Raw genomic sequence first — 13651 nt, 5'->3', positions numbered from 1 at the left:
CAACAAGTGGATTTTTCATCCCGCGTGTTGTGAAAGAGGCTTTTCATGGGGTTTGTTTTTCCTCCATCTGGCGTCCCATCACTCGCACTCCCACCTGGCTCCTCGCTCGACCGAAATGAAAACATCAAAGTCATGTTTGCAACCTGAAGTCTCGGTCTGATCGTGTCCGTGCTGTTTTATATTGGTGGGCAACACAATGGGAGGCGCTTCTCTGTCACAGGAGCTGAGGTCAAACAGGGTCATCACATTGCAAAAAATAAGCAGCTTGAATGCTAGAACTTTGAGTTTTATCAGAAAAAATGCATGATATTTATTAAAAATTCAAACTGAGGCCGGCTCAAGTCATGAATTTTGTACGTTAGAATGCAATATTATGGTTTTACTTCACTCAAGACCCAAGTTTACCGGAGAAATTTGTATTTTGCTGTGGAATACCTGAGGAGAAACTGCTCCTCAGTCCTGTCAGTGAACTGCGGTTTACTGGGCAGCAGCCTCCAGACAGTCTCACTTCTCCTTGAGACGTTTGCACATTATCATCATCCGACTTTGTCCCTCAGTCTTGACCCCGGTCTGTACTTGTAAATAACCTCCCTCATGTTGTTAAATCAAGCTCATCTCTCCCTCCGATCGCAGCCTCTTCAGCGCGGACGATGGGACACGCAGATGAATCACATGTGTTTAACTCCAGCTTGGGTTTTTATAGCTGCAGCTATTAAGTTAAGTGTTCTTGCTGCGCTGCAAATATTTGTTAGGAACTTCAGACGAGATTGATGATTCCAGTTGCCAAACAATGAGGCGAAGGTTTTCAGATTTCATTCAGGGTTTGAGTCCGTCTCACTGAGCAGCGACGTGAATGGAAAACAAGCAAGAGTCCAATGATTTAAACAACAGTATTGATGGGGCTTTGGTCCATGAGATGACGTTGGATTGATGTAGAGGCGTAGACTTTCACATTTTGGCTGTCATCCTCTGCCAAACATGAATAATAGCACGGTAATAACTCACTTTCCAGATGCAAAAAATCTATTATTTTGAAATATATTATTGAAGAGCAAGTTACTCAATATCATTGCGTGTATATATATATATATATATATATATATATATATATATATATATATATATATATACATATATATGGTTAATGATGTATATTACTGGTAAAAGAAAAAGTAATCTACTTTAAAAATAAAACTCATCATTCCTGAAATATTTATTTGCATAGTATAATAATACTTACATTTTTTTTAATATTTTTAATATTTTACATTTTATATATTTTAATATTTGTAGGCACAAGATGTCTTTCATGTTTTGAAATTCAAAAAGAAAAATTGAAACTAGAATATGATTATTTTCAAGCATTGTTTTTAAATAGATATTTCTGTAAACATTTCATGAATTTCAAGTTAATTTATTATGATTCCAATATTGTGTATAGGTAAGTTCAGAATATATAAAGAGATGTCTAAGCAAACAAACAACAACAGAAGATTTTCACAAGATATTTCTTTGTGAAATGATTCCATCCGGAAGATTGTGATTTCAAAATCCCCGCCGGTGTGGACAGCTACAGTACATCAGAATTGGGACAGAAACTCCTGCAGGGAGTGAGGAGAAGTTCAACCAGGTCCGGCAGCTGCGACACACTTTCTGTTGGATAGAAAAATCAAAATAACAACGATCTGTTCACTGAATTGAAGACCTTGACCTTATGGCACTTTACTTTCCCTAACTGAAGGGTTTCAAGGCTGTTTCCACACGGCTGTGTTTAGGAAGTGTTTCATGCTCGAAGACGGATGAACATGAATCTTGATTTATGATCAGTTTCAGCCTTTTTTTGATCCACATATCTTCAGTTGTCTTCAAAATGTTATGAGTTGCAGATGGGAATATGATATTACTTCAGACAGGATTTGATGTGGAGCGCTGTGATTGGCCGACGATCTCCGTATCCTGTAACTTATCAGTATCAGCTTGTTGAGCTTCATTTCGTAGAAACACAGTTGTGAAACATGCAGTTTAGAAGCGAGTTTGGCAGCATCCGTCTGTATAAACACTTGGGATTAAGAGGTTAGTTGCTCAGTCTGTTTGGCTGTCTAGTCATCTGTGACCTGCGATGACTTGTTTCATCATGGAGGTGGAGGATCGAGTGTGAGACAGGCAGATGCAGGGTCCTCATGACTGAAGATGCCGCACAGATCCATCGTGATGAAGGAAGAGCTGAGCCAGGAGGCAAAACTTCTCTCTTCGAAGTGGAAGCTCAGCCATCTAGACTCCGGCTCATATCCAAGAGACACCTGCAGAGATGGCTTAGTCTTCGTTGCCTCCCTTGTGAGGTGCTCCAGTGGGAAGACGCACATCAACAACTGCTGGAGGAAATGTCTGGGCCTTTTTAATATGGCTGCTACTGGAGGACCAGATTGTCTCTCTGAAAGAATTGGGATCGGGGCGAAGATCCAATCCGGCTCCTCATTGAATGGTCAATGTCTGAGATTTAATACTGGCTTGCTGCGCCATCTTGGCTTGGTGTGTGTCACAGAAACATGGACTTAAAATCACAACTTTCGTTTTTCTCTTTCAGGAGTTCAAGAGTCCCAGGAGGAGAAGGTCATCACAGTGACAGGAGAGGGAATGGTTCAGAGTCCGGAGTTCCCGAAGACTTATCCCCGGAATATCATGCTGGTGTGGAGACTAGTGGCGCCGAGCAACATGAGGATCCAACTCACCTTCGATGAGAGGTTCGGGTTGGAGGACCCAGAAGACGGCATATGCAAGTAAGACCCGATGGAGCGTGGCTGAAACAATATCTGGCTGGTTGCACCTCATCTTCATATCTCCCCAAAATAAATGACGCAAGCTGTCACCGGCCCGGAGATTAATATGGAATCTTTGGCAGTGTTGTCTCTGAAAATAATGTTTGAATAAACCTGAGGAGGAAACGCACAAGGCCTGCGAGGTATTTGGTGAAGGCGTACGAAAAATGTGTTTGTGTTGGCAGGCAAGGAGTTTAATGTGTGTAATGTGGGACAGAGAATGAATCCATCACTGTCGCTGCTCCAAAACTGGGGCGGACACTTCATTTATCCAGTGACCACACGGGCACCGGACCTGGGGCCGAGACGCGCTGCTTATAGCACATATTTCGGACCGGCTCACGTTTCGTAAGAGAAAACAGGTAACGCTAATTTTAAGCGTCCGTAATACATACGTGGTTTGTGGTCAGACAAGAGCTGCCCAAAAGGGTTCTCACATCTTTGCTATGCAAACTGGGCTAGCAGCACGAGCGAGTCACTTTGGCCCCTAGTAGCAGCGAGGAGACTTTGTAAATAGCGCTGTGGTTTCACTCCGTTGTTCTCTTTTATTGTCTGGCTGATTTCTGTCAACTGAAACAGTCATGCTGTTTTTATTTTGCTAAATTAGCCGCGCAGGCTGGTGAAGCCGCACTCTTGCATGGCTGGTATCCTTCGTACTGTGATAGTACAGTGAATGTCTGGGAGGATTCCAAACACACTTTTATATCAATGTTGTAGGAGCAGTTTATTACTTCCACTCCGTCCTTATAACTTCAGTTGAGTGGGGTTGCTGGTAACTGGTACTGTTGATCACGGCAGCATCTTCAGCCATGATGACCCACAAACCCTTGAAGAAAAGAGCTTTAGAATTGTGGGCTCCCGCTTCTGTTGGAGACCTTTAGCAGCAGCCAAAACAAGTGGGCTCTTGTGTAGAGACATGGAGAGGACCTCGGAGAGAGGGTCAAGACTGAAGGCGGTGGCGGTCGCTCTGGCATCTAGTGAGGATGGTCTCCAACTCCAAATGGGAGGAGGACCTGGGGCAGACCCAGGTCAGGCTGTGGTCATTCAGTTTTGCTCATTGTCAGTGGAATATACTGTATTTCACTGCTCGACTTCCATTCTCTTCATCATGTCACAGGCAAAACTCCTTCTTTGTTTCCTTCTTCCTCCAGCTGTATGAATCTAATAAGAGCTGAGCAAATATTCTTCCCATTTTGATGTGATCTACAGTTAACTTACTAGCACTGGGTTGGACCCCGTAACCTGAGATTTCCTGGACTGTTTTTTTTTTCTCGCAATGACAGCCCTGCGTCATCCCCAGGAGGACTCCTGCCCTTAAGGAAGCCTGTTAAGGAGGACCATTAAGAACTCACCTGCTACTCTCCTAATCGATGCCCAACAAAGTGGCTGAGACGATGAGAAAAAAGTCCAGGAGAGAATCATGTACCAGTCTATTTACTAACGTTGATGGCTCTGGAGGATTGAAGTGCTGGTGGCTACAGAGGAAATACACTGCGAGTATAATTTAATTCTTTCCTTTAAGGCAGACCTGGGCATAGTGTGGCCCCAATGCCCGTATTTTCGTGGTCTTGTTCTGTCTCTTTTAGTCACCACCACTACTTCATCAGTAAATATAGCATGTTTTTGTTTTCAGACTGAAATTTTCTATTTTTCATTGGCCATTTTTGTGTTATTTGTGTTCCTCAAAATACATTGAAAGAATACTGAATATATTTTGAAATAAATCCTTTTCATCTGGTCCATGGTCCTGGTCCATAGTTGATTTATCAAAATTAAGTGCATAGAAAATGAAATATTTCAATATGTTTTTTTTTATTTTTAGCATATTTACACTTCTTAATATGCTTAGTTACATTTCATCTTCTTAGGTTCATTTTGTCCTTGTTATTTAGGTATACATTTTGGGCATTTTTCCATCATGTTTTGTCGTCATCGCTGTCTTTCTTGTGGCCCTTTAGGAAATGTAATAGCCCACCTTGATGGTTGATGGAGATGGTTTGAGGTCACTTGAGGTCAGTATTTAGCAGAAGTGAATCCAGATCCATCTGGCAAAGTGACTTTTAACAAGCAAATCTTCAGCTTCATTTCCAGAACTGGCATGAGCATGTTTTACCACGTATTTCTCAGTGAATGAACAGATCACTTCACCAGAAATCTCACGTCACTTTAATTTAGTGCTTCAACACATCGTCCCTCCTGCATCCCAAATGTCGTGTCAAGGATGTTTGCTAAATATGGACCAGACGGAGACCGTCGGGCTTGATCCTCTTCTTCAACTCAACCCTGAGGGACCAAGTCGTACTGAGGGCTGTAGGGACCTGAATGAGTCGCACGATAGTGCCGCTGCGATATTTAACCATCTGCCAGTTGATTTGTAGCTATTTGTTTGGGGGGCTCACCTGCTGACACACACAGACACACACACATATTACAGTCGATCCATATTTATGACGGAGCCCACTTTCCATTACCGCCTGGGCTTGACTCTGTTGCCATTCAGTTTGAACAGGAATCGATTCTGTGCATTATACTCACCGCTGCGCCGCCAATAGATCACATCTGACTGGTTATCATGGAGGAGGCCAGCGGAGGGGGGTTTGCACCGGCATTCCTGGAGAGCCCTCTAATGGATGAGGGACTCCACTGCAGCAGCTCTGTGGAGCGTTAGGAGAAGGTGTGTTACATCAGAGGAGGCGACTGAATCTCCCTGGTGAACCTCTGCGGAGGGTGAGACGGTGCAGTTAATGAATGAGCTTGTTCTCTAAACCCTGTGAGGGGAAAGTTCCACAGCAGGGCAGGGTGATGATTGACAAGCTTTAGTCCGACCCGGTTTTGACAAGACACCGCTCGCCGCTTTCCTCGGGGGCGAGAGAGACAATAACAACATCCTTCTTTTTCTTCTCAGGGTCACGCAAGTCACCGCCACGTCTCCCCTCGCATTTTTCATTTTCCTTATCCCCTCCCCCCCAGCTGAAGGCCAACAGGTTTTGATGGGATCCCAAGATACACACTTCTGGCAGCGTTGGCAGACGCATGAATGCGGCGTGCAATCACAGGCAGAAACAGATTCACTCCTATTTGTTTTTCCTCACTTTCTCAGACTTCGCGTATTGCCGCCGGCCGAGTCTGCGTTTGTGTTTGATGTGTGCTTACATGCGCATTCATAATTCAGCCGTGCGCTCCAACAACGTGGCTGAAAGAAATGTCGGCAAAGCTACAAAGTCATGATTGACATTATTGTACAGTCGATGGTACATTTACAGTCAGACTTTGTCTTTGTAAAAGGACTTCAGCATTGTTCAGCAGTTCGACTGACAGGAAGGTGGAGGGTGTCATAGTGGCTGTGGAAGCAGCAGCAGGTTTGTGAGTGCTTTCAGTTTGATGATGTGATGTAGATCCAGTAGATCCAGAGGCAGTGAAAGGAATCTGACTGAGGAGGAAATATAGAGTGGTAACGGGAGCGGCGGTGGCTACTGTGAGAATGTATTTCTCTGTGGTGCATGAAGCTTGTTACCAAAGAGCTGGAAAAAAAAACGCGTGTTCCGGGCCACTCTCTCAAGTCGCGTTCAGTTTGTCTGGCTACTCTGCTTATGCTCATGCACATTATGTGGGAGTCATCTTCTTGAGCATGCGAGCACTACAGCACTGACTACTGGCCTGGGGTAGGTACGTCGTGCTACATGGTGTTCAATGGAAAAAATTGTTTTTTAAACCATGCTTCCAAGACCAAGAATACTGGTGATAGCTCTGCCTTGTACTTTACATCTGTTAATATCTGGGTTTACTACATTAATATTCTGCAATGATAACTCGCTTGCTGCCTCCAATTCATCTGCTCACCTTTGTTCCATCTTGGCTACAGTTGTGCTTGGCTTCACAAAACCAATTGCATCACTATAACACGTAATGAAGCAGACGACTGACCATGATGCCGACTGAAGCCCTTCTGAGAAAAGCTTTTCTATGCAATTGCAGCATACAAGGTTCGGCTGTTGGCAGAGTGACGGACAGCGAAACTGATCAAGGAAGCAGAGCCGTGTAACACGGGTAGAGAATGATCTATTTCCATGTCTGGAAGCTGCACAGTCTCTGTTTCTGACTGTCATGACTCGCCTGGGTGCAACAGGAAAGAGACTGACTTGTTATTTGGAAGCAGACGTGATGTTTTATTTGAGTGTCTTTTGTTAAAGGAGAGAATAAATGTTGGCACTTGATGGGAACCGAACACGAGTGGTAGAACTCATGTGGTTCTGGTTTGATGTGCGATAATACATTCACATTCAGTGATGAGGAGTTCACGTCCCATTGCTGTTATGTTTTGAGAAACAAACTGGGTGGTTATAAAGGGAAGCACCACGTCTCACATCCAGATAGAAGGTGTCTATAGGCGGCTGTTGAGACTCAGAGTAGAGACAATGTTTCTCTGCAAACGTATTTGGTTGAAGAACAGACCGAGAGGAGAGACCACTCACTCTGAGCTGGTTGATGTAGCCCAAGAGAGCCGGAACTGTTCCTGAAAGGGCCGCAGTGTTGCAGGTTTTTAGTTCCAAACCATCAAGAAAGCACTGTTTAACCAATGGGGTGTCAGCTGAAACAAGCAGCCTTTCCTTCGATCCTTCGATAAAAGGTTGTCTTCCTCTCTTCTCTTCTCTTCTCTTCTCTTCTCTTCTCTTCTCTTCTCTTCTCTTCTCCTCCCGTCTCCTCTCATCTCTTCTTTCCTCTCGTCTCCTCTCTTCTGTTCTGTTCTGTTCTCTTGTCTTGTCTTGTCTCCTCTCCTCTCCTCACCTCCCTTCTCCTCTCCTCTCCTCTCTTCTCCTCTCCTCTCGTCTCCTCTCGTCTCCTCTCCTCTCCTCTCCTCTCCTCTCCTCTCCTCTCCTCTCCTCTCCTCTCCTCTCCTCTCCTCCCATCTCCTCTCCTCTTCTCTCTTCTCCGCTCCTCTCCACTCCTCTCCTTTTCTCTCCTCACCTCCCTTCTCCTCTCCTCTTCTCCGCTCTTCTCCGCTCTTCTCCTCTCCTCTCCACTCCTCTCCTTTCCTCTCCTCACCTTCCTTCTCCTCTCCTCTCCTCCCCTCTTCTGTCTTCTCCGCTCTTCTCCACTCTTCTCCTCTCCTCTCCTCACCTTCCTTCTCCTCTCCTCTCCTCTCCTCTCCTCTCCTCTCCTCTCTTCTCCTCTCCTCTCCTCTCCTCTCCTCTCCTCTCCTCTCCTCTCCTCTCCTCTCCTCTCCTCTCCTCTCTTCTCCTCTCCTCTCCCGGCCTCTCCTCTCCTCTCCACTCCTCTCCTCTTCTCTCCTCTCCTCTCCTCTCCTCTCCTCTCCTCTCCTCTCCTCTCCTCTCCTCTCCTCTCCTCTCCTCTCCTCTCCTCTCCTCTCCTCTCCTCACCTCCCTTCTTGTCTCCTCTCCTCTCTTCCCGTCTCCTCTCCTCTCCTCTCCTCTCCTCTCCTCACCTCCCTTCTTCTCTCCTCTCCTCTCTTCCCGTCTCCTCTCCTCTTCTCTCTTCTGCGCTCCTCTCCACTCCTCTCCTTTCCTCTCCTCTCCTCTCCTCTCCTCTCCTCTCCTCTCCTCTCCTCTCCTCTCCTCTCCTCTCCTCTCCTCACCTCCCTTCTCCTCTCCTCTCCTCTCTTCCCGTCTCCTCTCCTCTTCTCTCTTCTGCGCTCCTTTCCTCTCCTCTCCTCCCTCTCCTCACCTCCCTTCTCCTCTCCTCTCCTCCCATCTCCTCTCCTCTTCTCTCTTCTCCGCTCCTCTCCACTCCTCTCCTTTCCTCTCCTCTCCTCCCTCTCCTCTCCTCTCCTCTCCTCTCCTCTCCTGGCCTCCCCTCTCCTCTCCTTTCCTCTCCTCTCCTCTCCTCTCTTCCCGTCTCCTCTCCTCTCCTCTCTTCCCGTCTCCTCTCCTCTCTTCTCCTCTCCTCTCCTCTCCATCTGAACCATCTTTGCCTCCTAACTTAGTCTCTTCTCTTGACTCTTGCTACAGAGATCACCCCGACAGTCATCTCCACCTGTTCCATCCTGTCTGGACTGTCATCTTCATTCACCTGTGTCCATCACGCTGCAAAACACTTCCCTCTCACGTACATGGATTTTGCTTGGTACATCACTGACATGCTGCTCTGTATGTGACTAGAATAGTGAGTCTGACCACTTCACAAGGGACATATGTTCTGGCAGCAACCCTGGCACAAGGTATCAATGCCAGAGGAGAGCGAAGCCTTGGAGTCTTGATTCTCATCTGCGATTCTGTTTGTGTGCAACACAGAGCTTTCTTCGCAAATCCACCGGAGAGCTAGCAAAGAGGACTCGCTCTCGCTGTCCTTTGTATTGGGAGGGACGTGACACACCAGGGCTGTCTGTCTTCATACAGAGTGAAAAAGTGTTTATGGTGCAATCACAAAATTGTGCCGCAAGATTTGTGAGCAATAAACATCTCTGCTGTGTCGGGAAGGTAATCCTAGCTCCGCTCTCTTCACCGCGCGCGCTATGCACGCCAGAGCATTTGTAAATCCGAGAAACCGCTGTTAGACACAGTGATTTTGAACACATGGCGATGTGTAATGATCAGAGTGTCCTGCATTATTGATGAGCCATCTGTCACAGGAGCTGGAGCTTTTTCCAGCAAGGAAATTTCTGCCTCCTCTCTGACCCACAACTTCAAATTGAAGTGAATAGAAGCAATGTGATATTCACTGGCTGCCAGAGGGATTCATGCTCATGCCAGAGACACATCATCAGCGTATGTAACATTCGAAGCGAGCCTTTACAGTGGAGCAGGAGCGCTGCCGCTGGGAATAAAGACGGGCTCTTCAGTGCACAGGAAGCTGGATCATTTAGAGTGTAACAGCGGCAAATAATTCAAAATGCATGCAGAGACTCTTTGGGTGAAGCGGACTGCAAGTCTTAAACGCTTTAACCGAAGGTTCGTATTGTTCGGGTGAACAGGTCATAGTTGTCGATGCAGATTTGAGTGGTTCTCTTCCCAGGTGGCCATCTTGAACTGCCGATGTAATTATATTAGTTGTCTGTTATTAACATGTAACAGGTCCGAACGTTTCCACTGCTGCTCCTTCTGGCCCTGGCTCTGATTGAGTTTGACACCTATGGTCGAAGATGTTGAGCTGCTTTGAATGGAAATTGAAGGACCTTAGAGGACACTGATGGTAACATTCAGGATGTGCTCAGGAGCGTCACAGCGATGTATCTTTAGCGTAGCAGAAAAAAAGGTCCCTTAAAACCTGGTTCAGATTTCATTGGAGATACTTGACTCCTTTCCATCGAGAGAAGCCAGTCGAGGTGGCCTACTGGACAACACTCTGGTGAGGTCTTGGCATATCCATTTGGGAGGAGGTCCCGTTGTAAAGAAAAGTTCTCTTGTTTCTAGTCGCTGTTTCATACTCCCTCGGATTGTCTTCTTCTGCCAGCAACCTCAGAACTATCTTAACCTCATAGCTGGAACAATGTCTCAAGATTTTAAAGATGACTCAGACACAGTGATGGACATGTCGCAGCCCACTGGCCAGTCTGATGGCAGTGAAAACACTTCAGCCAGGCCTATAGCATGTTGCTCCACATAGGACGGAAATAGTTTCTCTACATGACCGATGGCATATTTAGGATGAGGGGTATCCAATGTTCGCCAAATTTGCTACTCCCACAAACATATCCGTACTGGATGCGACCCATTGTTCAAACAGCATGTGGCCCGAATCTGAAACGCATTTGGAACCGGGCCATATACTTATTGCTAACAGGGGAACTTCGACTGCATCGACTGGTTCATGATGTGCTGAATCTGAGCAAGTATGAGATCCTAAATAAGGTTATTCACACTGCTGTTTGTTCATGCCACAGTCTCTGCGGAAAAAGAGAATGTACTATGGCACGCACCTTTAGTTTAGGTCCTTTTACACTTGTCTTTAATATAAATCTTGTCTTTTCTCAACTCATTTTGAGAACGAAACACAATAACACAACACAACTTCCAGTCTTCCAGCACCACTGCTGGCGCTGGTCTTTCTGAAGCTTTCACTTTTATCACTTCTGATGAGAACGTTTCACCCCGGGGTTGGCTTGCGCTGCAGACACACTGACGGTGACTTTCCAAGTGCAGCAGCGACGGGAAAGTTATTGACACTCGTCCCTTTCATGTTATTGAACCACACAGAAAATCCATTTTTAGTCTCGCCCATGTTGTTTTATTGAAGCCCGCTTGAACTGAATCTGTCAACCCTGCGCAAAATGTAAACAATGTCCCGGGAATCTAAATATCCGAATTGGCAGCGCTGAATGGGGAAGGTTAGCGTGTGTGTTGACGCAAATGGCAACATGATTAATCTCCGACTGTGGAGAGAGTCAGTGAATCGGGCCTTTATTGAATTTAGCAAAGCCGTCTCTGACACACACGGGTGTAAATAATAAAAGGCTGAACTCCTGAACTGCACGTCTTAAGTGCTGAGTTCGGTCGACGTTAGTTTGGAACACCAAAGGAGCCTGGAGAGCCGCCATATGCCTCCGCGCTCCATAATGTCCAACAGTATTATAGGCTGGCAGGGTGGTAGGTGGAGAGGCAGAGAGAGACTGTCATGTAATTACAGGCTTACATACTTTTATTTGCACAAGCTTTCATTTCTTCTCAACTGAGGCTGTTTTTTTTTTCTTTTTTATGTGCCTGATCTCACTTCTCAAAACCTGCTCAGCCGTGAATGACTGTTTTCCTGTGAACAAAACAGGATGTTTTCCCCTCAGATATTACTTTTAAATAACGAAACATGACTCCTTTTGTGACTCTTCTCAGACACCGATGCCTGTCTGGACGAGTACGCACAGAAGGTACGATCCAGAAATGGAGTCTAGTGGTCAGAGCTAGCAGCTCACTGGCACTGTAGCCGCATTAGAATTTTCTTTATACAGTTTTTATTTAAGGACATTCATGGTTGATATTAAAAAAAGACAACATGAAAATATTTGAAAGAAAATAAACTGCATAGATTTCTGAGAACATTATGTGTTCATTTTTTAAAGTATTTTTCTTTTTTTTTTCCAAAATATTTTGGTGAACAAATAAATTTAAAATGAAAAATAAAAGGAATAATAAATAAATTAAATACATTTTTTAAAAATCCATGTTGACCTCATTCAATGGCACAAGATTTCTCCTGATAGAAGTTGACAGCAAATAAATCTTGAACGATTCAAGAACATTTGAAACAAGATTCAGTGTTTTGACCTGAAACCACGCAGACTCACAGAGTGTGCTGCGGAAAGAGCCAGTATTTGTGAGCGAGAACATTTTTTTCAGATTTAGTACTGAAGTCTATTAATTATGTTTGCAAATGGAATAACAAAACCTTTAAAAAGTATATTTGTTATAGTTATATTTGTTTTGCATCTCTCAGTTTTTCATTGGCAACACTTTTTTTCTTGATTTTAAGATACTAAAATGTAGAGTTTTCTTGTTGAGTTTTGGTGAATTGCTGAGGCAGAACCAAAAGAAACACTGTCTATATTCCTCCTGTCAGCAGTGACGGCCTGTAGTTGAATGTCCCTCACCTCTCTGATCTGTTTGCCAGGTACGATTTCGTGGAGTTGGAGGAACCCACTGAAAAGACCATCCTGGGACGCTGGTGCGGGTCACAGTCGGCACCGTCGAGTCTCATTTCCAAAGGGAGTCAAGTCAGGATCCGCTTCATCTCGGATGAATACTTGCCTTCGGAGCCTGGCTTCTGCATACGCTACTCCCTTCTGCCAGTGGTGAGTTGAAGTGGCGTGAAGCTTTCACCGACCAGTGTGTCCAATACTGTTGTCAGAGTCACGCCATCCAAACTGTCACTTTTAGAGTTTTTTGCCATTGATGTTTACTTAATTCTATCTGGGATCCTCCTCTTTCCTCCATCACACGATGACCTCATCCATGAAACTCTTCTTCCATCGCCATGGTTGTTTTGTTTCATAACTGTTGTCACTTTCGGAGCCTTTAGATTCTGGTTAATCTTCGGGTGCTGTTGTGCAATTGAGGCGACTGTGAGTTTATATTGAGCATGAGCGAAGTGCTGCCCTCTCCAGGCTTGCATGGATTTCATCCTGGCACTATGGTTTCATGTCAACCCTATGTATGTATGTGACTTTTGGTGGGCTGGCTCTCTGTCCAGGGAGTCCTTCACTTCTTCCCTATGTACCTGGGATCACTGCATAAAAGGAACCGGTGGAGAAACAGAAACCCAAAGATCCCGACTGGCAGTCCAGAACAAGTTTCGACCACGCACAAATATTCCAAACACAAACTCTCAAGTCTTGCTCCATGAATCTTTGTCACATAATCCCTCCACAAATAAACTCAACATTAGCTTAAGTAGACTCCATAAACCACTTTTAATCATTTTCTGGTCACGCCTCATTGCCTCTCCCGACACAAATCTTACATTTCCAGCTTTCTTCTGAGGTTTACCCAATAATCAGGAATAATGTCGGCGCGGGTGCGAACATCTGGCTGCATTCATTTTCTTAATGAAGACGCTCCAAAACAAGGACAGCTCATTTATTTACACGCACGGATTAAATCGTGTCTTTTGTCTTGTTGGTTTTGTGGAATGAGGGGAGCACGACGGCTGCCAAATTTATCTGCACTGCATTATGGTTTAACATGGTTTCTTTAAACACCACTTCTTCATCTCCGGATTTCAAGTCAGGAACAACATTAATAACAGTTTTAAATTGATCACCGTGGCTTTGGAAATGAGCAGCTCAACTTCAGCTTGAGGGATTTGTGTTCTTGAGCCGGAGAAGGAACATCGCTTTGTCCTCAAGTCTGGTGTCTGTCTCCAGACCAGTGGGAGAATTTCTCTCCTGAACA

At 45.1% G+C, this 13651-nt stretch overlaps 1 protein-coding gene across 1 annotated transcript in view; it reads left to right on the top strand.

Moving 5' to 3' along the window:
• pdgfc (platelet derived growth factor c) overlaps positions 1–13651 on the top strand; it is a 58565-nt gene that overhangs the window by 30028 nt on the left and 14886 nt on the right. Inside the window, exons 2-3 of the mRNA XM_053879331.1 lie at positions 2585–2777; positions 12372–12552. Coding sequence (XP_053735306.1) covers positions 2585–2777; positions 12372–12552 — 374 coding nt within the window. The remainder of the gene's footprint in view (positions 1–2584; positions 2778–12371; positions 12553–13651) is intronic.

This window comes from Synchiropus splendidus, chromosome 11 (genome assembly GCF_027744825.2).
Source record: "Synchiropus splendidus isolate RoL2022-P1 chromosome 11, RoL_Sspl_1.0, whole genome shotgun sequence".
Lineage (NCBI taxonomy): Eukaryota > Metazoa > Chordata > Actinopteri > Syngnathiformes > Callionymidae > Synchiropus > Synchiropus splendidus.
Note: the sequence above shows the minus strand (reverse complement) of the source record. Positions and strands in the feature narration are given on the sequence as shown.